The 26,933-nt window shown below is 43.1% G+C and overlaps 1 protein-coding gene across 2 annotated transcripts in view; it reads right to left on the bottom strand.

Moving 5' to 3' along the window:
• Nucleotides 1-2,016: 2,016 nt before the first annotated feature.
• Nucleotides 2,017-26,933, bottom strand: part of EIF2B3 (eukaryotic translation initiation factor 2B subunit gamma) — a 122,439-nt gene continuing 97,522 nt past the window's right edge. For both annotated transcript variants that reach the window (XM_049618640.1, XM_049618641.1), the window contains 4 exons: nt 24,607-24,684; nt 23,943-24,091; nt 8,902-9,005; nt 2,017-2,193 (listed from right to left, as the gene is read on the bottom strand). In XM_049618640.1, the coding sequence (XP_049474597.1) occupies nt 2,141-2,193; nt 8,902-9,005; nt 23,943-24,091; nt 24,607-24,684 (384 nt within the window). In that variant the 3' untranslated portion in view covers nt 2,017-2,140. The remainder of the gene's footprint in view (nt 2,194-8,901; nt 9,006-23,942; nt 24,092-24,606; nt 24,685-26,933) is intronic.

Genomic DNA, 26,933 nt, shown 5'->3' with positions numbered 1-26,933 from the left:
AAATCAAAGCATCTTGGGCATTCAGCCAATCCTGGAGTTGTTGGAGACAATAGCAGCACTGTCCTGGGCTGGGGGCTGTTCCCAGCTGGGACTTAAACTTAGCAAGGCCTTCCCCTGGGAAATCTTACCTTGTCCTGTTTTCTCCAGCTCCCCTTTCCAAGTCCTGCTCATGGGTTTGTGCAAGGGAAAGCAGAGAAGTCTTTCCTCTACCTTACTGTCAGGGATTCCAAGGGCTCAGTGGGGGAAGATGAGGAAAGGGTTTGGGAAGGCTCTAGGACAGTTTAATCAATCCCTTCTCTTCCCTTCCTTCCAAACCTATCTAGCTTCACCCCCTTTCTGTTCAGAAGAAGCAGTTTTCTGGCCTCTTGGGCCACCCAGATCCCAAGGGTCAGAAAGCTCAGAGAGGGGACAGAACCTGAGAATGGAAAGATCCTTTAAAAGTTATCCAGTCACTTTCCCATTTTGCAGATGTGGAAACACAGGGACAGAGGAGAGGCAAGATTTGGCCAAAGCCAAACAATATTTCAGAGGGCAGGTCTTCTTCCATCCAGCATCAGCTGAACTCTACAGATTTCGTTTCCAAAGGGGACCACCCTGGGCACTGCCACAGCTCTTTACCCCCACCTCTCCCCACAGTCCTATCCATCTCAACCACTTCTACTGGGCCATTTCAGCTCCTGTCTGATTAGGGCAAATTTTCAGGAACCTTGTTCTGGCCAGTGGTAGGAATGTGGAGCTCTAGAGCTCCCAAGAAGGCTGGTGGAGGTGGAGATCCTTCAGGGTAGAAATGCTCATCTAGTCTCTCACAAGTTCAATGAGAACAGCACTAAGATTCAGGCAAGATTACTCAAATGAACTTTAGAGACTTCAGATTTTTGAAGTGATGTAGAAACCAGTATTTCAAATCATTCTTTATAATTACTGCCACCCACAGTGAGCACATCAAGGGAAACCTTTACTTTGATAATTCTAGGAGGTGAAATCCACCCCAGGAACCACTTTTATCTTCCACCAAACACCTGCAGGTTGTAAAAGTAGTGCAGGGAGAGGCAAGAGCAGAGTGTATGTGTGTTTGGGAGTGGGGGTGGTGAAGGGAAGGTGGATAGAATTCCAGAAGGGCTGTGAGTATGGAAATCTCACTTCTTAATTATCTGAAGCGGGAGAGTCAGTATAATTAGGATATAAAGGAGCGTAGCTGGAGAAGAATTAGGAAGAATTTCAACCATGATATAGGTTCCTGGCACTTATTTTCCAGGTTGGACAGACTTTAGTCTTCTCCTCACTGAGGGAAGGTGAGAAGGAGTCTGTCTGGCTTCACAGACCATGGCTTTCTCTTATTGCTCTTGCATCCACTAAAACCAGTGGAGTTAGGCTTGTCGGCTAGGCCAGGGCTGTCTCCTGCTTATTTTGAGTCTCCAAAAGGTAACAGTTGACCTGGAGAAACTGCCTAGAGACTGGGAGGTGGGGAGTGAATGGCAGGTGACGCTGGGGGTGGGGTGGTGGCAGGGGCTGGGAATCTGTGTGGCAGGTATGGGAACACAGCAGTAAGTCATGGGCTGAGGACTAGGGGCCACGCTGCCCAAATCGGCAACTGTAGAAGGAGCTTGATGTACAGAGGTGGCACTGTCAGCAGCTATGCCTATGGGTCTAGAAAGCCTGATTAGGGTCAGGAACTGAAATACTCCCAAGTCCTTTCAGTAAGCAGATACTTTTATGGACGAGGCTGGGCCAGCCAGTAAGAAAGCAGTCCTTCTAGGAGCTTTACCCTTGATAACCACTGTACACAAGAGCTAGCTACACACTGGCTCTAGATGTTTTTTTTCCCATGTGACTCATGAACACACACTGTGTATCCCTGGAGCCCACCTGATATGGAGCTTGGGACTACCCCACAAGTCTCCACCATGCCTTTGGGAGCCCTTCTCTCTCTTTTTTAAGTTTATTTAAGTAAACTCTACACCCAATGTGGGGCTCAAACTCGGAACCTTGAGAACAAGAGCCTCATGCTCTACCGACTGAGCCAGCCAAGTGCCCCATGGGAGCACTTCTTTATTGGGAAATAAATACAGAGTCAAACAGGTGGGCCAGCCAACATCTGTAGTTCTGGGGGCCAAGAGAAAGGAGTCCAACTTTTCAGAACTCAGATCTCCATGAGCTGGTCACTCCCCACGATCACCTCGTTCATTCGTTTGGCTGCAAAAGAAAAATGTTGTTTGAGAACTTGCAGTAAAGGTGTCATTTCAAACCAAATTATTTATTTTTTTGAGAGAGGGAGCACATGTGAGTGGGGCAAGCGGAGAGAGAGACAGAGACAGAGACAGAGAGAATCCCAAGCAGGCTCCACACTCAGTGTAGAGCCTGATGCAGGGCTTGATCTCATGAACTGAGATCATGACTTGAGCCAAGATCAAGAGTCGGATGCTTAACTGACTAAGCCACCCAGGCGCCCCAAACCAAACCAAATTATTTCTGATTTCTATGTCCATAAACACGTATTCCTCTATGTGGCTCTGCTCTTGAGAAGATCTTGGAAGTACACCTTGCCAAAGGGATTATAGGAGAGGCAGCATCTTCCTACACAGGAAGAAGGGACTGATTCTTTATACAGTTAGCTTCTGGGAGACCTCACATAGGAGGGGAACTGGAGTTGGGTCTTTTTATTTTTAAAACATTTTGTGTGTGTGTGTGTGTGTGTGTGTGTGTGTGTGTGTGTGTGTGTGTAAAGCTTATTTATTTGAGAGCGTGAGAGAAAGAGAGAGACAGAGTGCAAGCAGGGGAGGTAGAAAGAGAGAGAGGGAGAGAGAGAGTCCCATGGAGGCTCTGAACTTTCAGTGCACGGGGGGCTTGAACTCACAAACTGTGAGACCATGACCTGAGTTGAAATCAAGAGTTGGATGCTTAACCAACAGCCACCCAGGTACCCCCGGAGTTGGGTTTTAAAGGATGAATATAGTTTTTTCAGGCAGTGTATCGAAGGAAAAGCATTCCAGGCTGTTGGAACAACATGAGCAAAGGTATAAAGATATAAGATAGGGGAATATGAAATCCTGTGGTGTGGCCAGATGATAGGAAGTGGGGGAAAAGGGTGAGAAGAAATAACGTTGAATGGTTAACGGAGATATCCAGGGGCGCCTGGGTGGCTCAGTCAGTTAAACATCCGACTTTGGCTCAGGTCATGATCTCATGGTTCGTGGGTTCAAGCCCCACGTCGGACTCTGTGCTGACAGGTCAGAGCCTGGAGCCTGCTTCGGATTCTGTATCTCTCTCTCTCTGCCCCTCCCCTGCTTGTGCTCTGTCTTTGTCTCTCAAAAATAAATGTTGAAAAAATAAATAAATAGAAATAAATGGAGATATCCAAAGGAGAAAGGGAGACGCCTCACATGTAGCATGGAAATAATACTTTCCAATAATTTTTGAGAGAGAGAGAGACAGTGCGAGCCAGGGAGGGGCAGAGAGAGAGAGAGACAGAGAGAGAGACATAGAATCTGAAGCAGGCTCCAGGTTCCGAGCTGTCAGCATAGAGCCTGATGTGGGGCTTGAACTCACGAACTGTGAGATCATGACCTGAGCCGAAGTTGGATGCTTAACCGACTGAGCCACCCAGATGCCCCACCACTATAGAGTTTTTATGAAGATTCAATGACTTACAGAATCATCAAGTGCTTGCTAAGCAGTGGCCATTATTTTGTAAAGTCCAAACCCATGACCTGATCCTTGCCTACCCCTCCAGCTTCATGTTCCACCATTCTCCACTTATCCCTGTAAGCCATACGTTTTGTATGGCTAGACCTCTACACAGGCTGTTCCCTCTGTCTAGAATGCCTTTCTTCCCCTCATCCCATCACATTCTCACCCTAAATGCCCTAATCAAGCACCTCCACTATTTGATGCTTTCCCTTCCATACTATCCTTTTCCTGTTTTGTGAAAACACTACCTGATACATATCTCTGTCTCTACATCATTATGTCATTCTTTCTACTTCACTCTAAGAATCTCAAGGGTAGGGTCAGTATTTGTTTTCATACCCCAGTGTCTAGCACAGCTACTTGCACAGGAAAGATTTCAGAGGCTTTGGGTAATGATAAGGATAGGGTATCGTTACTAAGTGGAGGGTTAACATTGAAAGGAGATGAAGGCTAGTAGAGTAGAGAAGATCAAGGAATTTTAAAGGTGAGTTTAAGTTGTCCAAGACAAGACATTTAGAAGAAGAGAAGGAGCACAGAGGAAGACTATGAACTTTCAATATATTTAAAAGGGGAGCATCACAGAAGCTGACCAGTGATGGAGTGAAAGGGAAGAAAAGTGTTAGTTTTCAAGGAATAAGAGCTATAGAACAGAGGGAGTGAATCAACAGTCTGGAAGGGATAGGGGAACCAGGGTCATGCTATCTCTTATTTCCTAGAGGTATGGGGCAGATGCACGACACAGGAAAGTTTTCCAGTCCTCTGTTGGCTCAGACAGAAAAGGCTGACCAGTTGGCTGAAAATGGATTCTTTCTGGGCAAGCTTCCCATGGCTTCTACAGGTCCAACATGTTTCTTGTAACACTTGGGAGCTTGAATGTGACCCTGATAGGTAAGGCAGAAACATTGGCTTTCCTGAGGCTCTCCTTCAGTCTCAGAAGGCTTTGGTGCAGCAAAATGAAGACCCTTGATGATGGGACTAAGCTTGGTAGAGACCTGTTTGGGTCTGTTCATATTGCCCATGGCCTGGAGCCTTGAAGGGGGTTTCTGACTGGAGCTTTAGAGACCTTAAGAATTCAGACATGCCCTCTGATCCACCCACCTTTTCAGCTTTGTTTCTTGCTATATCTCCCTTGTACCCTATGTTCTAGATTTTCCAAATGAGTTGCAGTTTCCAACACTGGATTGTTTTTTGCCTTCAAATGCTTGCTTGCTTACCTGGTTCCCCTTTGCTTGAGAGGTTCTTCCCTTTTGTGTATTTGATAAATAGCCCAGAATTTCAAGATTTAGTTTTAATTCCTTCCTTGTGTCAAGAACTGACCGATTTCTATGTCTTTAATTAACCCTTATAGTCTCTTACCATCATACCTGTGAAACTTTTCTATACTTATTTCTTTGTCTGTTTCTCTACTGGGGGCAGCTGGACAGCAAGAGGCAAATCTTATTCATCTTTATACCTCTAGCCTATCATAGCCTAGAATATAGGAGGCAGTAGTAGTTGCTGAATGCATGTATGTTTTGGGGGTTATGTGAAAGTACAGATGTAGGACAAGGAGCATATACAGGACAAGGCCCCCAACCTCTTTGTCACAGAGAGCATAATTGACACAAGAAGGGCAAATGAAGTGCTTGGATGGGGCAGACAACGCCTTCTGCTCTGCCAGGCTCCAAACAAACACCTGAGCTTTTTTTGACCTGCTCTCCCTACTTTCAGCTCTACCCTCTGGTCTGCTCGTGGCCGGGGGGTGGGAGAAGTCTTGCTCACTGGGATTCAGGGAAGAGAGACTAGATCTGGCATTTTGGGGGCAGCTGAATTTTCACAGGGATTCAGTAAGGCAGAGGAAACCTGGAGGGAAGCAACAAGCAGTACTAGTTATGCTTGGCCAGGGTTGGAAGCTGACTTCAGTAAACACACTGGAAAAGTTCTGGGCTGGAATCAGGTTGGGAAAGATCCTAAGATCCTAAGGATCCTTCCCTGAGAGTACAAAGGAAGGCTGGCAAGTTGAGGAGAAACCAATGGGACTGAAGGGAATGACAAGTTGAATATGAAAAGCTGCACTGCTGGGAAGCTGGGAAGGATTCCCACTAGCCAGGACTTGACCTATGTACCCATCAGGTTTTACTTTCATGGCCAGGGGACAAATCACTGTGATCACAGGGAAGAGATCCAAGTTATCTCACTGACAATAAGAAGAGACTCAGATGAAGTCTCCAGTTAGAGTCTCCCAGGTTTTGACTTTGTTGGCTGTGGCTTTTCTACTGGCTTGAGCAGGAGATCAAAGTAGACTGCCAGGATTTTTGCCAGAGATAATCTCATTAACTGAGTATGCTGGGGTGGGGGTAAGAAAAGCCAGAGTTTTGTTAGAAAAGGGCGTGTTCTGCTGGTAGTGAAGAGGGCTATACTGGTTGTAAAAGTCACATTTTGGGGGTATAAGACTATTATAGATGTAGTGACTCTGTGGTATGAAAACAATCGAAATCTGGAGAGAGGATAGCATTACTTCTGAGGATGAATATTTTATTCTAAAATCCCTCCAGGTGAGGAAGACTGACTTAGGGACTCTGCCATCTACTGAGCTGTTTGTTGCTGAGGACCTGAGTTGTTGATGTTTGTCTGCATCATCTACAGTAACAGGTCTCGAGTGCTGCACTAATGGTTATGGATTTTCTTTCTCCACATGGCTCAACTGCAAAGAAAAGTAACAGTGGGAATTGGTGACTGGCCAGGAGTACCTGTGGCAGGAAGGCACTGACTATTGTGCTGGATACATCAGTCCATCCAGCATAGAAAACAGAGCGGGAAGTGTTAAGGTTCTGTATTTTAGAGTCCAGATGACTTCCCTGGCCACCTCTCTTTCAACCATTAAGGGGCTTCCTTGCTAAAATGGGAACACACAGTGTTGGAGCCAAAAAGTCCATGGGACACTAAAGCCCATGACATCTTAGGAGTTTGGCTAGCCCAGCCTTGTGCTCCCTGATGGGAGATGCAATGACTCAAAGCCTAAGTATCTGGCATTCAGTTGTCATGTATACATTATGAACACAGAATGGAAAGGGTCCTTGCAGAGTAAAAGAAAGGAGCCCCATTACTTTGTTGGAAACGGGGAGAAGCAGCAGAAACTGTGAGGTTCCAGGTTCCAGCACACAAGAAGGGAGGGATCCTCTAGGGTGGTGGCAAATGGAGTTCATACATTCAAATATGCCTATGGAATCTAAACTCTTAAAAACCACAGAAGGAAGCAATTCCTGGCTCCAGGAGGGGCTGAAAGAAGAAAGTACTGGAGGATGCTTCTACTTTTTGCTGAGCAGGGGAGAATTTACAAAGACAAAGAAGCAGGAAGGAGGTGGAAGAAACATGGTTCAGGGCTACAAATCCAAAGAGAACAGAACAAAGCACACAGAGAAATGCAATGAGGTGACAGGGAGAGGACAGGATAAAAAAGCAGCTCCACAGACAAGCTGCTTTTGAAACTCTGGGGACCATTTCCAAGGGCTTCCCATGGAGTTAGAGAAAAGGCTGGGTGTTCTGAATCTTGTTTTATTTTATTTATCTTATTATTATTACTTTTTAATTAATGAATTTATTTGAGAGACAGAGACACTGCGAGTGGGGGAGAGGCAGAGAGACAGAGGGAGAGAGAATCCCAAGCAGGCTCCGTGCTGCCAGAGCACGAGCTTGAACTCCTGAAACCAAGAGATCATGACCTGAGCCAAAACTAAGAGTCAGAGGCTTAACCGACTGAGCCACCCAGGCTCCCCTGAATCCTATTTTAAAGAAATTACCAACAGGCCCCATCTGCTCAAGAAAGAAGTTTCTCCGTAACCTAAGGGTAGGCCTGAGTGAGCTGGTATGTTGAGCAGGAGAAAAAATCAGGATCTGGGGCTCCTGAAGATCAGAAAGAGCTGGGATATGGAGGCCAAATGTATTTTTCCAATATGGAAAAAGGACTAAAGGGAGAAAAGGTGTATCACTGATCAAATTCTGCTGGGTAAGCCAGGAGTGGCTTCTTTCTCTGGTCTTTTTGGAGGCTATCTGGCAATAATTCAGGTTGAAGAACCAGTTTTGTCATTTACTAGCTACATACCTTGGGTTAATTTCAATTTTTCTTTCTCTCTCTCTCTTTTTTTTTTAAATGTTTATTTATTTATTTTGAGAGAGAAAGAGAGCACTTGCATGAATGGAGGAGGGGCAGAGAGTGGGAGAGAGAATCCCAAGTAGACTTCGCACTGTCAGTGCAGAGCCTGGTGCAGGGCTCAATCCCATGAACTGTGAGATTATGACCTGAGCCAAAATCAAGAGTCAGATATTTAACTAACTGAGTGCCCTACACTTCAACTTTTCTAAGTCTCAGTTTCCATTTCACCAAATGGGTCAATAATGAATCCCTACCTCACAGGGTTTTTATGAGAATCCAATAAGACAGTGTATGTGAGAACATTTCAAAGCTATACACAACAGCTAGCTGTTAGCCAATGGCCTTCCAGTAGGGCAATGCCATCCATGCTGCCAGTGTTGGAATTTAAGTTTGTATGCCAGCCCTCACACCGTGCATACGATCACAGAAGAAAATACCAATAGCTGTGGTGCTGCTGTTGACTAATACTCCTGCTTGAAGTTTCTCTGGTGAGACACTGGGTAGAATGTGTCTGCCATTAATTGAACTAAAAATACCAGTCTTTCTTTTTTTTTTTTTTAACTTTTTAAAAAGTTTATTATTTTAAGGTTTATTTATTTTGAGAGCGAGCGAGCGAGCATGCACAAGTGGGGGAGGGGCAGAGAGAGAGGGAGACAGAATCCCAAGCAGGCTCCACACTGTCAGCATACAGCCCGATGTGGGGCATGAATCCACGAACCATGAGATCATGACCTGAGCTGAAACCAAGAGTTGGATGCTTAACTGACTGCACCATCCAGGTGTCCCTCAAGAGCCATCATAAAGTATTGGTGCTAATCTGGGCCATTAGATCTTTTTGGTATGTTTGAAAATTTTTGATAGTAAGGCTGCATACATTTATGAGCTTATTGGTAAGATAAATTCCTAAAAAGGGAACTGTTAAATCAAAGTTAAAATGTTTGACGACAATGTCAATTCCTCTCCAAAGATGGCTTTATCGATTCATGTTCTCACCTGCAGAGTATGCATGTGCTTGTTCCCTTATTGTCACCAGCACTAAGCACTAGGTAAAAAATGGCATCTATGATTGTAATTTGGTTTACCTTTGGCTTCAATCCTCTGGCCACTTCCAATTAGGCAGTTCTTGATGTCCGTTCCCTTCTCGATCACAGCATTGTTGCAGATGATGCTCCCCTGGATGCTGCTTCTGTAACAGAGCAGCCAAGTTAAAGAGTGCCCATGGCTCTCATCACCATCCTTACCCTTGTGGGTTGGGGGTTCAGGCTCATTCATAGGCTAGGAATGGCCGGTTTGTTCAGTTAATGGCTACATGCCTCAAGTTGTCAATAGAAGAGAGAATGCTCAGCTGGACCAAGGGAGGACCTGGCTTTAGCAAAGTCCAGAGTTCAGATATGCTTGTAATGATCTTCCCCACTAGGGCTTGAAAACAGAAGACACTGTGATTTCTTTAGACATGCCACACCTGGAGGTCTAAATTTTATTGGATCTCTCCTTATTTGTTCTGGGGAGTGGAAGCTGGCACTAGTCCCTGGGCTGACCCATCACTCTTGCTTCTCATCTGGGAATATATTCCAAATTTCATCTAAGGCTTAAATCCTATGAATCCTCCTAGGAGGTCAGCTATGGAAACAATAGGTATCCCACAGCTCTCACTACAGACTCTGATTAATCAAAACCATACTCATTTAAAAGAACCCAAAAAACAAAAAAACAATGTTTTTTTAAACTAGCTCCATGCCATATCAAAGACTACTCCAGATCCTAAAGCCACTCTCAAGAGTAGTACCTCTGGGTCGTAGCATTTGAATGTATTTAAAGAGCATCTTTCTGGCTCCTAAAGACTAGTGGGTGGGAGTAGAGGTCCTTCTGAAAATCTTCACTAGCATGTGTTGCATACCTACTCTATGCTAGCTGCTGTGTTAAATACTCTATGTACATTATAGGAGTGACTTGCAGATCTAGTCATTTAATCACCTGGGCAGCATAAAAAATAACAAACAAAAACACCCTCATCATCCTGGCCTCCATCAATCTTTTTGGTAGGTCTGGGATACAGGCTTTATGTATTTAATTAGAAAAAAAAAGCTTCCTAGATGATCCTGGGAGTTATCATTTTTACCTCTGATGCAGTAAAAATAACAACCACATTTTTAGAGAAGTTAAACCATTTACCCAAAACCACATAATTGCCAAGTAGCAGATTCAAATCTAGATCTGCCTGACTCCAGAAGCCATACATTTAATCATAACGCTATACAAACATTAAGGGGAGCAAAGACTGGAGGAAGCTTCGAACTGCCAAGTTGTTTTTCTGAGCCAAATGTCTCTGTGGAAGGAGGGGCTCTGCCCTAACAGGGCACTGAATATTCAGTACCCTAAAGAGTCAGAAGTGGGCAACTGGAGGGGAGAAGGAAGGTGAGGAGGAAGGGTATGGGCATCTATTTAAACAAAACAAAACAAGACAAAACAAAACACTAACTAAGGAAAAATCCTCACGCAACCCAAGAAGCATTGGGGCTAGGGAGGAGGACATTCCAAGGACTGAAACTATTAATGCACAGGCCATTAAAAAAAATTCTTGCCAAATGCCAAAACTTTAGTAAAATGCAAAAAAGGAATTCTAGCAGTTTATGGCATTCCAGAGTCTTCTTTATCTCTATTTTTTGGAAGGTTAAAGCCTGTCAGAAAGCAGCAAAAGGCCAAAGCCACAGCACCTCTGTGGTATGGGCTAAAGATGGGCAGACAGTATTTGTTTTTTTTGGCTCAAATTCAGGATACACTAAAAAAAAAAAAAAAAAAAAAAAAAAAAATCAGGATACACTCAGTGGGTATGTATCAAGGGGCCTTCCAAAACCTACTTTCCTTCTGTTCTGGGTAAAGCAGTTCAGTTAGCAGTTAGGGTGGCTCCTGCTTCTTGATGAAAATTCCCCCAAAAAGAATAGTACGGAAGTATAGAAAGCTTCAGAAACACAGGCTGCTGGGACAAAGCAGGCTTACAATTGGCTACTAGTTTGCCACTGAAAAGTCTTTTTTTTTCTCTAAAATGGGAGTAGGCGGATGCCTTCTGCTCAGAAGTGTAAGATCCTGAGAAGGCATGCTCTGGAGCTAGGCAAGGGGTAAATATAGTCAGCAGACAAGAAAGCCAAGAGGAATTCAAGCAGCCATAATTAGAGACTACTACATGGCTATTTTGGAATTTGGGATGTAAGTGGGAACCATTCCTGGAAGGAAGAGGCTAGATTGACTGAGGTCAGATTTCCACAGCAATGGATAGCCTGGGTTCTCCTTACGTCTAACAGGTATGATTGAGGTATTCAGGAACCTTTTCTCATCTAATTTGTGTTTAACTCCCTCTGAGACACATAAACTACCACTGTAGAGTCTGCAGATGTGATGGGAAAAGTGGGTTGATTATATAAAGAAGTTGGGTGCTCTCCTGAAGCTCTTGGTCAGTGGATCTATGGAATGATTTGAGATGAACACGTGACAAAATGCTTGGTGAGTGTAAAGTTCTTTTCTGCCATTTGTTTCTTCAACTGTTTCCTATTAGCACTGCTGCAGTCACAAGTCACTTCCATTAGCAAGGCTGAGGTACTCTGGAAAAAATGTCAAGCCAATATAGCTTGTCCGGACAGACTTTTCCACCTGTCTAGAAAGAAATTCCAAGATTAAGGATTTTATTGGAATTGTGCTCATGCCAGAGAGGAAGGACTAATACTACTATATCAAATGTTGCCAATCTACAATAATGGCTTTGCCTTTTCTGCTAGGTGCATAAAGTGGAGTGGAGGTGACTTCCTCTACAGCTGAAGAAAAGAACTGGCCCCAACATGGAAACAACAGTTTTTGCAACTTAGTTTTAAGTCTCAGCTTGATACTGAAGACTCTGCTGTGCTAATACCTGGTTGTGTCTAATTTCCTTCCTTCCTTCCTTCCTTCCTTCCTTCCTTCCTTCCTCCCTCCCTCCCTCCCTCCCTCCCTCCCTCCCTCCCTCCTTCTTCCTGTCCTCTCTTCTCCTTCCTTCCTTCCTTCCTTCCTTCCTTCCTTCCTTCCTTCCCTCTTTCTATCTGCCTACCGGTTACCTACCTACCTACTGAGAGAGAGAGAGAGAGGGAGAGAACATGAGTGGGGGAGAGGGGCAGAAAGAATCTTTTTTTAAAAAATACAATGTATTTACTTTGAGAGAGGCAGAGAGGGAGAAAGAATCCCAAGCAGGCTCTGCTGTTAGTGCAGAGCCTCATGTGGGGCTTGAACTCATGAACCTGGGCTGAAATCAAGAGTCGGATGCTCAACTGACTGAGCCATCCAGGAGCCCCTGGTTGTGTTTTCTAAGAAGCTGTTGAGACATGGCTACTATTAATGGAGTTTTGGTTCTCACTTCTACTTGGTGGGGTTAAATTTTAAGCAAAACTGCAGGCTTTGGGAAATTACCCTGAAAATGCTAATGCTTCAGTGGAAAAGAGACCATGAAAAAAACAGAGGTCTTTGGAAGATCTGTAGATCACTGCTTGGCCAGGTACACTGCCACACCATGTTGTGGCATATGACATAAGGAAGAAGCCCTGGTCTGGGAAGCAAGAAGGCCTCCAAATTCTAGTTCCTCTTCTGGCTTTAGTTAGAACTTTCTTCACTTTATTACAGAAGGAAAGGGAACTCACATAACTCTATTGTCTAATATATCTCAGTCATTACACAAAACATTTTATGTTCATTGTGTAACTTAATCTTTTTAGCAAGCCTGCAGGGATAGTGGTGTTTATTCTAATTTTTACAGAGAAACTTGAGGCTTACAGAAGTTATAATAGCAATGTGCCCAAGCCTACACAGTGATTAAGTGACTCCATTGTCGGACTCAGCTGGTGACTGGGTAGTATTTGGTAAAAAGCCATGAAATTTTTCAGTAACTTTAAGGACAGGCAGGTTCTGCTCTGGAGATAAGCTGGTAGGCTTTCTAAACTTACTGATAGCCTTGGGTGAGAAAAGAGTATGGAACTGGAGATATATGTAGTTTTTCTAGGCATGTGACTAAACCCGAAGGTTCACTACTTGAGTCCAAAGATGATGGTTGAGTCACCCATATTTCCCCAAAAGGCAAGAGCCTCCTAACCTTAGCCCAAGGGGCCCTCATCCAGGAGTCTGTCTAGATGAAGAATCATGTATAATTATTTTTTGTATTTTAAAAAAAATTAATGTTTATTTTTGGGAGAGACAGAGTGTGAGTGGGGGAGGGGTAGAGAGAGAGGGAGACACAGAATCCGAAACAGGCTCCAGGCTCCAAGCTATCAGCACAGAGTCTGACTCGGGGCTCGAATCCACGAACCGTGAGATCGTGACCTGAACCAAAGTCAGACGCTTAACCGACTGAGTCACCCAGGCACCTCTGTGTTATTTTTAATGAACTATTTCAGGCAGAGAAAAAATGTCTGTATTAGTAGACAATATATAGTATTTTTTTCATGTTTTAAAATTTTTTATAAATGCCAAACTTGCTTTTTTCCCCCTTCAACATCACATTTGTGAGATTTATCCAGGTTAATTCATGTAATAAGACATAATGCTTAAAGAAATCTCTCACCTTCTTCCTTTCTCTGGTCAATCTTGCTTTTGGTCCTCTAAATGAAACTGTATTGGCCCCAGCAAGCAAGCTGAAAATTTTCTCCCTTTAGTTCTATGTGTGTCGCTTTACCATATAAAGGTTTGGTGGTGAGAAATGTCTCCCTCCTAAGAAATCTAAGTCCTTATATTCCCTAAACAGAGGCTAAGAAAAAGAAGGGTTTGGGGGAAATCACGGTTAACAAAGTAACAACCTCAAAGAATTAAGCTGTAGTATTCTCCATCTAAGAAGATCTAAGAAGATGGGTTTAGTCCAAAGGCAAAGAGTGAATCAAAAGTCTTAAGGAGCCCCTTTAAGTCCAGGGGATCTTCCCAAAGTTTTGTAAGTTGGTATTTTCAAGACTGTTACTGAAGAAACACGGAAAAAATTCTTCTAACAGTCACGGTCCTTTTGCAACTCTAATTACCACAGACTTAATTTTATGTTTAAGGGAGTTCACTTTTATACTCCTCCTACCCATTTGTTAATATTTTGTTTCATTTCTTACTTGGCTGTATTATTTCTTCAAGTAGAGTTTTCCAGAGGGTTCATGGGTGACACATCTCCAGAGGCCTGGAGTATTTTTTATGATTTTATATTTCAACCATAATTTGACTAACTCTAGGATTCTTAGGTCTTAATCGTTTCCCTCCAAATTTTCTAAATGTTGTCTTACTTAAATGTTGTCTTAAATGTGGTCACAGGAAAGTCCAAGGCCAGCTTGATTTTCTCCCTCCTATGTGCCCTGAGATTTTGCAAAAGATGTGTTTGCCAATTTCCCTCTGGTTTGCCCATGCCCTTATTTGTTATGCTGGTTGAATTTTGGTCTTTTCTTTGGATCTGATCTACATTCCATTGTGTCTGGCAGATAGTCTTTAGTCTGTGTACAGGTATGTGGTATTATCTAGTTTTATTATGGATGAAGCTTCCTTTTCTGGTTTTGTTTGTTTTTATTTTGTTGAATTTCAAGGAGTGAAGTACTCCATTATTTTTTCTAGAAGTAGACATGGCTCTCTGGACATATACTCAGCCAATTATATAGTAGGGGAGGTTAAATCAGGGACTTCTATTTTTCATTCAGTAAATACTTACAAGGTATATAAAGTACAGTATTAGAAATTAAGAGATACAAAGGTATATAAGAACTACTTCTGTGTTCAATGAATTTACAGTCTAGTTGAGGAAAAAAGAAAGGTGCACTAAACAGCACACAAACATAAATGAAGTGTATGGGTGCACAGGGAACACGGAAGCGGAGGAAACAATTTCTGGCTAGAACAATTCAAGGCTGCATGGAGGAGGTGGAAAATGTATTGGACCTTGAAAGATGAGTAGGAGGATTTCCTACAGGTAAAGATCTTCAGAGAGAGGCAATTCAGGCAGAGTGAATGTCAGGAATAAGGAAAAAAAAGAAAAGTAAGGGACCCAGTGAGCAGGGTAGTCAGTGAGTACAGGTGAAGAAGACACTCAGGGTAACAATGAGAAGCGATAATATATTGTTTGGGTCTGAGGGCTGCACTTGCTGCTTGCATAAAGCATGGAAAACCTAGGTGAAAATTTGGCTCCCTGGCCTGCCTGCATGTGAAGGAACTACCTTACACTGTTGCTTGGGTCATTCACCTTGGACTAGGAGGAAATGCAGAAGATGTTGCTCAGGACCAGAGAGCCAAGACACAGAACACAGAACTGACACCAAAGCCTGGATAATGAAGTTTTAACTATCGACTTTGGGTTGCTGGGCATCAGCTGTCATAGAACTTGGAATTTCTACCAGAAACTGAAAATGAGAAAGACAGGACCCTTCTCTGCATAGTCTCACCTACACCTTCGCCAAGGTGGTCCTATTAGCATCTCTCAAGCTTTGAGGACCTCGGGCAGATGTCTAAGCCACTGTCCAGAAAGCCTCAGCAACTCACAACTGCTGGCAGAGACAAGCAAGCTAGGAATATCAGAAACTGCCTTCTGGACGAATTCATGCTCCTACTTTGCCACTCAGTCCAGATGTAACAGCAGCAGGGTAACAGTCTCACCCAACTGCAATTTAGTTACTTTTCCCAAATTTACTATAACTAATTAAAACTAAATGACCTGAAAATAATGGAAAAAAGTTCATATGGGATGCAGGATGTCTGATCTTATCACCAGGAGCTAATTTACCAGATTGGGTAATCTCTAATGGTCTCCCTAGTCATTAGCTTCATGTGGGCTGCCTCAACTTTTTTAGTTGAAAAAAAAAAAATAGCAGCCACCACCATCTAAACCTTTATTGTTTCCCTAGCTTATAAGGCCATTCAAGATGATACCTCCTCCAAAATAGCAACTGACTCTAGGATATTATGCTAGGTATTTTCTATGAATTTTTCTCATATACGCAAGTTGGAGTTTCTTAGGGAACCTTGGTTCCCTCACCAAGTCTCTTAATGTCAATTCAGGACACCAACACTGGACTTTAAAGAGGTGCCAGAGAGCTGCTCCTTTGTCTGCCCACCCACTGGAGGGGAGGGAGAGGGTGCTAATTAGAGCAAATGGGAAAGTTATGGCACTGTCTTCCCTGGAAGGTCTGAGGCATGATGAGACAGAGTGGAAGTTACAAAGCCTCATGAGCTACTCTGGAATTAGGTGATCAAATGGATAAAGGCAAGTGTGGTTCTTGTTTTTGAGAGAATGGTGATGCCTGTCAGTTTCATGCATGAATCTGGAATGAGACATGGAGTAGCAGGAGTGCAATGAGAAGAAAATCTAGAATTCCACAATTTGCCCATCTGTAAAAATGCAGGAGTGGAGCAGGGTGACTTCTAAGGCCCTATGTCACTAACATTCCAGGACTCAGTGTTGGACCTAGATCATGAAAAACCTGGAAATTCAAACTTTATTCTAAAGGTAATGGGGAGTCTTCAAAAAAAGTTTTTTTAAATTGTTATTTATTTGAGAGAGAGAGTGTGTGAAAGTGTGTGTGTGAGTGGGGTAGAAGCAGAGAGAGAGAATCTTAAACAAGCTCCATGCCCAGTGCAGAGCCTGACATGGGGCCTGATCCCATGACCCTGGGATCAGGACTTGGGCCAAAATCAAGAGTCTGGCGCTTAACCAACTGAGCCACCCAGGCGCCCCTCAAAAACAGTTTTTGAACAGAACAGGGACATGATCAGAGATCTCCTTTAGGAAGACAACACTGGCGGGGAGGTGCCTCAGTGGCTCAGTCAGTTGAGTGTCCGACTTTGGCTCAGGTCATGATCTCACTGCTCCTGAGTTCGAGCCCCACATCAGGCTCTGTGCTCACAGCTCAGAGCCTGGAGCCCACTTCAGATTCTGTGTCTCCCTCTCTCTCTGCCCCCAGTTTCACTCTGTCTCTCTCTCAAAAATAAACGTTAAAAAAAAAGGAAGACAACACTGGCAACATGCCACCTCTGAAATGAGATACAGTAATGATGATGTCGACGATGATAAACAAATGAGAGCTAACACTCTACGTCCAAGTTCTATTCTAAGTGCTTTATGTCTATTAACTTAGTATGCCCAATAAATCTATGGGGTAGTTTAGTTTTTTTATTATTATTTTTTAATGTTTATTTATTTTTTGAGAGACAGAGACAGAGCATGAGTGGGGGAGGGGCAGAGAGAGAGAGGGAGACACAGAATCCACACACAAGCTCCAGGCTCTGAGCTGTCAACACAGAGCCCAATGTGGGGTTTGAACTCACGAACTGTGAGACCATGACCTGAGCCAAAGTCGGACGCTTAACCGACTGAGCCACCCAGCACCCTGAGGTAGTTCAGTTTTTACCTCATTTGACAGTAAAAAAATCAGGCACAAAGACGTAAAGCCAATTCCCTAAGGGACTAGTAAGTGACAGACCCAGGATTCAGTCTGGCAGTCTGACTCAAAAGTTCAATTTCTAAATCCATAGAAGGAATGACAGAAAGGCAGATTTGGAAGAATAAGACAAATACAGACAGAAAAATAAGAGAACGCCACAATGATTCAGGAAGAGGTCTCTGGGTCTGACCTCTTCTTCTGACCTCTAGTCATGGGTGTCTGGGTGGCTCAGTCAGTTAAGTGGTCCGACTTGGATCAGGTCAGGTCATAATCTTGTGGTTTGTGAGTTTGAGCCCTGCATCAGGCTCCACGCTCCAGCAAGGATTCTCTCTCTGTCCCTCTCTCTCTGCCCCTCCTCTGCTCGCTCTCTCTCTCAAAATAAATAAATAAACTTAAAAAAAAACCTATAGTCACAAACTGGCTACTAGATACCTCCACATAACTGGATGTCCTGTAGGTACTTACAATTTCATATGCCCTACACAGGCCTTTTCTCCCCACAAATCTGTACCTCCTTCACCTTTCCTCATCTCAGTGAGCACACCATCATCTACCCTGTTTCCCCACCTAGAAACCTGGGCTTCACCTACCAACTGTCCTCTCTCTCTCTCTCATGTTTATTTTTGAGACAGAGAGAGTGAGCGAGTGCAAGCAGGGAAGGGGCAGAGAGAGAGGGAGACACAGAATCTGAAGTGCTGAGCTGTCAGCACAGAGCCTGACATGGGGCTCAAACCCATGAACTGTGAGATCATGACCTGAGCCAAAGTCGGACGCTTAACCAACTGAGCCACCCAGGTGCCCCTCAACTGTTGTCTCTCTTACCCTTTAAATCCCTTCCTTGCCCATTCCTTATCAGTCTCTTTAGATTCTTTTTCTTACGTCCAAAATTGCTGATGTTCTCCAAGGTTTTATCTTGGTTTCTTTTCTTTAAAATTTTTTTTTTAAGTTTATTTATTTATTTTGAGAGAAAGAGAGAGTGAGTGCCCATAAGTGGGGTAAGGGCAGAGAGAGAGGGAGAGAGAATTCCAAGCAGGCTCTGGGGTGTCAGTGTGGAGTGCATGGGGCTTGAACTCACTAACTGTGAGACCATGACCTGAGCCGATATCAAGAGTTGGACACTTAGCCAACTGAGCCACCCAGGTGCCCCCTGGTTTCTTTTCTTTTAAGGTCACATAATCTCCCTGAATGTCTCTTCTACTCCCACAGCTTCAGTTACCCCTTCTATGTCCACCACTCCCAAATCTGTACTTCAAGCACAGGCTTCTTTCCTGCACTCCAGTCCTGCACATCAAGTCCCTGCATGTCAAGGCCGCTTGCCATTAACTCAACTTATCCCAAATGGAACTTACCTTTTCCCTGCCTCCCACTCTGCAAATCCTCTGCTGATTTCTATCTTAGTGAATAGCACACCAAAAATCTTATTGTTCAAGCAAGAAATCTGGAAGTTTTCCCTAATTTCTCTTTTACCTTATATATCCAGGCAGTCATCATGCTTTATAGTTTGTAATCATCATACTATTTCTCCTCCCTATCACTACTGCTACTGCTTTAGTTTAGGGCCTCTTCTATTTTACCAGGATTCTTTCAGTAGTCTTCCTCCCTCCATGTTTATCCTCTTCACATCACTCTCCATAATGCAGCCAAAATGATCTTCATAAAATGTAGATTTAATTGTTATTCCTTTCCTTTAAACTCTTAAATTATTACTGTTACCTATTAAACTTCTTAGGGGATAGTCCATGATTTGGCCTTTGGCCATCTGTATAGCCTTGTCTCCTCTCTATCCATTTCTCTTTTGAATTCTGTTATTTCGGTTATTATGAATTGTTTACCATTCTTCCATATAACAAGTATTTACTGAGTTCCTGCAGGCTTTCTGCTTCAAGATATAATAGTGAAACAGAAAGATAAGGTACTTACATTCTCAAATTAATATTTACTTGTGAGAGACAGGTAAATAAGAGAAGTCCAGATAGTAATAATGCTATGAAGGAAATAAAACAGGTTGACGTAACGGAGAGTACTGGGACAGGTTACTTCTGATAGGGTAAGTCAGTCAGTGAAGCCTCTTCTTAAGTGATGAAATTCAAGCTAAGATCAAAATGAAGAGATGTTTCTGGAATAAGATATGCTCATGCTCTCTCACACTTCACACTCCTTTAAAACAATATATTTTTTAAAGTTTATTTATTTACTTAGAGAGAATTGTGCGAGTGGGGTAAGTGCAAAGAGAGAGGGGAGAGAGAATCCCAAGCAGGCTCTGCACTTCAGTGCAGAGCCTGATGTGGGGCTCGAACTCACAAACCGTGGACAATGACCTGAGCCAAAACTAAGAGTCAGATGCTTAACTGACTGAGCCACCCAGGCACCCCTCACACTTAACACTCTTGATGTATCTAGAACATTCCTTTCTCTACCTTGGGTGGCTCTACTCATTTTTCAGCTCATGGGTCATTTCCTTAATTCTTTCCTGACCCTCTTCTCCTTTGTGACTATACAGATCTCTACCACAGCACTCATGCACAGTCTTCAGTATCCAGTGGGTCTTTTGTTTGATGAGTAAAATATTTGAGACAGGTCTCTACTCTCAGTGGTGTGCTGGAGGCAGCCTGTTCTGCTTGGGAGAGCTGATTGTTGGTATCTCTTCCCAACTCAAGTGTTTGCTGATATCATTGGCCATAGTGGGAGAATGTACAGTATGGAAATTGGCAGATGTTACAAATCAGATCACTTATTTTTTTCCTTTGGAAAGCTAGTTGTTAACAACTTATCAGTACACCACTGGTAGCAGTGTACCACAAAATTCTGACCTTTTTTTTTTTGGCAATTAAATTTATATATGCATGTATATATCTGAAAACAAATCTTTCTGAAGGTTTTACTATGAAAAACAGCAGGCTTCTGTTCCCCCTACTCATTTCCTTTTTCCTGGAGACAACTTTTGGTCTTTTTGCTGAGTTATTTCAGTTTTTTTTTTGTTTGTCTGTATTTTAAAGAGAGAAAGAGGGAGTGGATGAGCAGTAGAGGGAGAGAATCTCAAGCAGGCTCCATAGCCAGCACAGTCCGACATGGGACTAAATTTCTCAACTCTGAGATCATGACCTGAGCTGAAATCAGGTCGGACTTTTAACCAATTGAACCATCCAGGTACCCCCTTGAGTAGTTCAGCCATTTACCTCCCCGTGTATACATAATAACATGCATATTACTACTTCTTCAGTTTTTAGTTTTAGTCATTATCAATAGATTTCCCACAATGGAAGATGAGGATTTAGCTTTCCTTTCTCTCCCTCTTCCCTCTTTTCCTTCCTATCCCTCATCCTTTCTATATTGTTACAGCATGATTTTGGTCAACAGTTGTTTATTACGATTACATAAATTGTATTTCACATTGTGTACATAGTTAACTGTGATGCCATTTCCTTTCATGTGCAAATTTTTATTTATTTATTTTAAAGTTTATGTATTTATTTTGAGAGAGTGCACAAATGGGGGAGGGGCAGAGAGAGAGAGAGAGAGAAAATCCCAAGCAGGCTCTGTGCTGTCAGCATGGAGCCCAACACGGGGCTTGAACTCAAGATCATGACTTGAGCTGAAATCAAGAGCTGGATGCTTAACTGACTGAGTGACTGAGCCACCCAGGTGTCCCTCAGGTACAACGGTTTTTTTTTAAGTTTATTTATTTATTTTTGAGAGAGACAGACACAGTGTGAGTGGGGGAGGGACAGAGAGAGAGGGAGAGAGAGAATCTCAAGCAGGCTCTGCACTGTCAGCACAGAGCTGATGTAGGGCTTGAACTCACAAACCATGAGATCATGACCTGAGCTGAAACCAAGTCTGATGCTTCACTGACTGAGCCACCTAGGTAGCCACCCCCTACAACTTTTTAAACAGAGTTCATAACTGTTTTGTTTTTGTTAGATAGTATTCTATGCTATTACTAATTCAACCCAAACTTTTAGCCAGTTGTCTAAATCTTTCAAGATGTTTATATGTATTTGGTATTTTATCATTTTCATCTTCCTAAGTTTTTTGTGGATTCCACTCTGGGCTAACTGCTCCCTTTATGCTTCATGCATAGTTGTCATTTTTGGATCTGCCTTCAGTATCATGCTATGTATTCTTTTTGCTTTTTCAGAGTTGTATCTTTTGTATCTTGTATCTTTGGTTTATTCTTCATTTGGTGGAACACATCTAGAAAAAACACACTTGGGGCACCTGGGTGGCTCAGTCAGTTAAGGGTCTGACTTCGGCTCAGGTCATGATCTCACGGTTCGTGAATTCAAGCAGCGCATTGGGCCCTCTGCTGTCAGCACAGCCTTCTTGGGATCCTCTGTCACCCTCTCTATCCCTCCCCCACTCACTCTCTCTCTCTCAAAAATAAATAAACATTAAAAAATTTTTCTAGAAAAAAAAAAAGAAAAATCACATTTAACATTTTGCTTGGGTGTAGAATTCTAGGTTGAAATTAGTTTTCCTTCAGAATTTTGAAGGCATTGTTCTATTTTCTTCTAGTTTCCAATGTTGCTACTGATAAGTCCAAAGCCATTCTGGTTCCTGATTGGTTATATAGCAATTACTTTCTCTTTGTAACTTTATAGCATGCTTTGTCTCCAGTGTTTTGAAAACTCAAAACGACGTAGATTTTTACCCATTGTGCTGGGCACTTGGTAGGCCTTTTCATTCTGTAAATTTACCTCTCTGTGGGGCATTTTCCTATATTATTTCTTAAATAATTTCCTCCTCTGATGTCTGAACTCTCTCTCTGTCTCTTTTTTTTTTTAGAGAATTCATATTCAGATGTTAAACATCCTGAACTGGTCCTCTCATTTCCTTATCGTTTCTCTTCTATGTTCTATCTCTTTATCTTTTTGCTCTACTTTCTGGGAAATGTCAATTTTATCTTCTAATTCTTTTATTGGGGTTTTCCTTTTGTTATCATAGTTTTAATTTCTTAGAGTTCTTTTTTTGTTCTTTGAAATGACAGGTTGTTTGAAAGTATTTTTCTCTCCCTGCAATCCCTGTTTCTTCTAAGTTGCTTTTTTGTAACTGTTTGATTTGTGGATCTTTCATGATAGGCTTTCTTTAGATCTCTGGTAATCTTTGGTTATCTCTTCATCTTTAGGGGAGGATTGTAAAAAAGCTGACTGGAAGCTCTAAGCACATGAACGGAATTTGTCATCCATAATTTTCACTGCAGGGTGATTTGACTGGGCTGTTAGAAATCTCTGATGTAAATAAATTTAGTTTTTCTTCTTGGGGCTAGTCAGAATCTCCAGAGGAGATTCTTCCAAAACACCTGACCGATGCGTTAGGCCTGGTTGCCAGGGTTTGGGAGTCAAGTCCGGAAGTGGGCTTGGGGGAGAACAGATCTTAGTGGCCAATATCCCTATGGTCTCCAATTTTCCTGGTTTATTATGGTACTTCCTCCCTCAATCCTATTACTTCCATTAGTCCCTCTTCCTAAAGAGTAAAGGCTTAACCTTTAGCTATGTCCCTACATAGCTTCTCTCTCCAAAATGCTTTCCCCAACCTCTCACTGGCACCTATGAGAGGTATTTCAGCTTTCACTGAACTTGAGGTCTTCCCTTATCCTTCTCTCCTATTAGTTCCTGGACAGAGAAATCAACAGATGTCAGAGCTAGAATCAAGGCTTTAGAATCAGCTCTTTCAGGTTAATCCAGTCTTGTGGTTTTCAAAATTTGCTTTATACATCTGCTTCACATCCCCTAGGAAGGACAAGTGCCCCTTCCCCACTGTATTACAAACACCTGTGATTTTATCAGTTATAAATATTGAGTTTCTGCATAATACTTATTTATTTAAAATGTCTCTTTTTTGAGAGTGCGTGCATGAGTGGGGGTGGGCAGAGAGAGAGAGAGAGAGAGAGAGAATGAGCATCCCAAGCAGACTCCTTGCTGTCAGCCCAGAGCCCAGTATGGGGTTCAATCTCACCAACCGTGAGATCATGACCTGGACCAAAATCAAGAGTTGGGACACGTAACCGACTAAGCCACCCAGGTACTCCTGCATAAGATTTATTTTAACAAAAAATTCCCTTTCTAAAAAGTCTGAAAGCCATTGCTTTGGTAATACCCCTCCTCTCTTCCACCACCTGTGTTTGCATTATATACAGGAAAAACCTGAGGACCATACAGAGGAAGAATCTTACTAAATATATCATTTCAAGTCTTACTGCAGTTCAGGCTGTTCATAAACCAAGATTTTAGAACACTTTAAAGTGTCTCAAAATGGGGGAAGATTCTCCATAACTTGTAACAAAGAAGCTCTCTTTTAAAAATGGTGCATGGCTTAAATGTCCACTCCTCCTAGTCCCCTGCCTTCTTCAGGGCTGCTCTGAGACACTGAGATAAGGGAAGATGACTATTACACATTGGTACAGTGTCATTCTAGTACTGCCAGAGGCTCACTACTGTGGCCATCCCATCAAGTAGCACATCAAAGCAAGGGAAGGCAGCTCTCTCAGGACCACAATTGGAATAAGTATGAAAAAGTCGCCAGAAATGTTTTCAGAGACCATGTCTTTATTGAGCCAAAACCAATGACTCAAAGGGCCTAGGCACTATTCTTTCCTTTGCCTTTTCCCTCTTCTTCCCTTCCTCAAGCTGAGCCCTTTTCTAGGCTGCACTGGCCCCCAAAACCTCCCAGGGATACCAGGAGCCTTTTGCCTTAAGTGGGCACAAGTGGAAACATACCCTTCCTCCACAGTGACTGAGTTCATGAGAAGGCAATTGGTGATAGTCACTCTATCTCTTAGGACACAGGATGAACCAATGACTGAGTGCTTAATGGATGACTTCTCTCCAACTTGCGTATCTGGCCCAATGAGGCTGTCAACTCCAACCTGCAAAAGGCAAATATAAAACTTTGTCCATCCATCTCAACCAACTGCAAATCAACTCCTCAGATCCTTTGAGTTGGGGTCTAATGCAATCTTTCCCCAGAGACACCTCAGCCAAGGGGTAAGTATTTCTTAGGGCCACAAGGTCACATAATACCTCTGAGATCAACTCAAACAAACTTACACACAGGCATTTGTGTATATAAATGTGTTCTCTTGAAGAGAGTGCTCAAATCAGTGTAAGAAGAGGGACAGAGATGGAAGGCTCTTGTGTCTGAGTCCCGAGACCCATAATGGACCTTCCTTACAGAATTTGTATGGCTGAGGTCAGCACCTGTCCAGGTAGTCTTGAATGTCTGGGCTAGATGATGATATTTTAGAACCAGAACCCAGCTGGGGTTTTCCTGGGACTAATGAGTTTCAGGGCTTGAGAACCCCAATGCATCGTCTCAAGGACATACTTCATTCAGCACACGCAGAGACTGTCCCATACCTGCCCTGCCCAAGCTAGCACTTACCAGGTGTTTGCTGACAATGTGGGCTGATGAATGAACCAGTGATTCTTCTGGACAGAGAACTGATAGCAATTTGGGCACCTTGAGGAAAGAGGTTTGGTTACTAAAGACAGACCAGAAAATACCTGAGAACATCTTAGGTAGAACTCAACAGCCAGTTAGAGATGTAGGGAGTTTTTAGCCACAGCTTTCCTGTTTGGGTGAGGCAGAGCAGGAGGCTGCTTCATTTCCCCTAGGACAAGGATTGTTTATGCAGCAAATTTCAGATGGTCTTATCCTTAGTTTCCTAGCTGAGAATCTCCTCCTTAAAAGTAATGGCATGTCCCTCAACTGGGAGGTGCAAAGACAAGCCTTCAAGAAGCACTTGGGAGAGGCCTACTGAGAGCAAGGAGGATTCTGAGTCCTGACCATAGTCATCCCAGGTTCCTGCTCCCCTCCTAGACCAGTGTGGCCATGCATAAAGTGAGAGTTAATATTAGACAATTCCATAATCAGGATAGTTCCTGAGAAGGCATCTATGGCCTTCACCAGCCAAAATAAAATGTTGAAGGTGTTCACACTATTCTCTCTTCAATATGAGAAAACTGAGAAGGCTACAAATATGAATTTTAACTATGGACCTGTTAGGAACGTGCAAGTAGTGTGCCTATCTGTCATTCTCCGGCATGAGCAGAATGCTGGTCAGAGCACTATGTGTGGTGGCCACAGTGGCTGAAGGACACCTTGCCAGGACTGGCTACACCGGCAATGTGAAGGCTAATACCTCAGCCCCTATCCCTGGGATCTCCTTCTTCTATTATACTTCAACCAAGGCTGTTCAGACCTGTCTACTGCACAGCTCCTGTTGGTACTTCATAGGACACTTCCCTAGTCTCAGGCTATCCATGGACCTGCTTTCAGACTAGCTTGACAGAATCTAGTCATAGAACTGAAGAATGAGAACTAAAAGTCAAATTAAGGAAGGTTTCTAATAGCTCTGATTCTAAGTGGGGGCTGACTTTACTGAGGACTGCCCTGGGTAAACATGGGACTAGGTATGATTTCTCATAAACTCTCTGGCTTGGATTCTCCTGGATCTACAACCAATCCAGGGTGAAGCCAGTTTGAGGCCTGGGGCTGGGACTATACACATTATATAGTGTGGGTCCTGAAGATTCCTGAGCCAAGTTTTCTTTAGGGACTAAATTCTTTTTATTTTATTTTTTTTAATTTTTAACATTTATTCATTTTTGAGAGTCGGAGAGACAGAGCATGAGTGGGGGAGGGGCAGAGAGAGAGGGAGACACAGAATCCGAAGCAGGCTCCAGGCTCCGAGCTGTCAGCACAGGGCCTCACGCGGAGCTTGAACTCACGGACTGCAAGATCATGACCAGAGCTGAAGTTGTACGCTCAACTGACTGAGCCACCCAGGCACCCCATAGGGACTAAATTCTAATCCCAATTTTCAACAATATCTTTTATCATCCTACTTGACACGCCCCCCTCCCCCCACCCCCAGCTTATACCTGCACTGATAGTTTTCACAGAGTTCTACCAGAAACTGCATCAACAGCTAATCTTTTCATCATCTTATCTCCGTTGTCCTTGAATGCCACCCCAGTATAGTTCCCTCAGTCATCTATCTTTTCCTCTTCTCATCTCAACCCTTTCCTTTTCATGGTCTCATCATCCCTCCCTCCTAAAACCTTCTTCCTGTACCTGTATACAACAAAGAGTCTCCCACCCCCCACCCCCATCTTCGGTCTCTTCATTGTTTCATTACTCCACCCCTTGCTTTAACCTTTTAAAGCAATGCTTCCTCTGCAACAGAAGCTGCTCATTCTCCATATATCACAAACTTCAGGGTTAAAAGGAGGAGTTAGTTCTCTAATGCTGTTTCCAGACACTTCCCTCTCATAGACATTCCTTCTCTGAGGCTCTACCATCTGACTACTCGATATTCTATTCTTTTACCTTCTTAGGAACGTCTCCTCTCTGTGCCTATGTTTACTTCATCACAGTACTGATTACACCGTATTTATCTGCTTGTTTATGAAGTACTGCAGATATCCCATGCCTAGCAGAACAAAAGAAAACTTCTGAACCCAGAGGCCAAAGTTAGCCTTTCTGAGAATCTCAGCCCTTCTTTGGAACCAGAGGCTCTACCGCTATGGACTAGGCTCTCTGCTTCCCCTTTTGCTGTAACTGGGTACCCCAATGCTATCCCCTGACATGTCAGGTCTTGCTCAACCTTGGGAATGAGAGGGGTTCTGAACAAGTCACTGGGACTAATGAAGAAGTGAGGCACCCACGATTTCTATTCTTTTTTTTTTTTTTTTTTAATTTTTTTT

This window comes from Panthera uncia, assembly GCF_023721935.1.
Source record: "Panthera uncia isolate 11264 chromosome C1 unlocalized genomic scaffold, Puncia_PCG_1.0 HiC_scaffold_4, whole genome shotgun sequence".
Lineage (NCBI taxonomy): Eukaryota > Metazoa > Chordata > Mammalia > Carnivora > Felidae > Panthera > Panthera uncia.
This window is presented reverse-complemented; position numbering and strand designations above follow the sequence as displayed.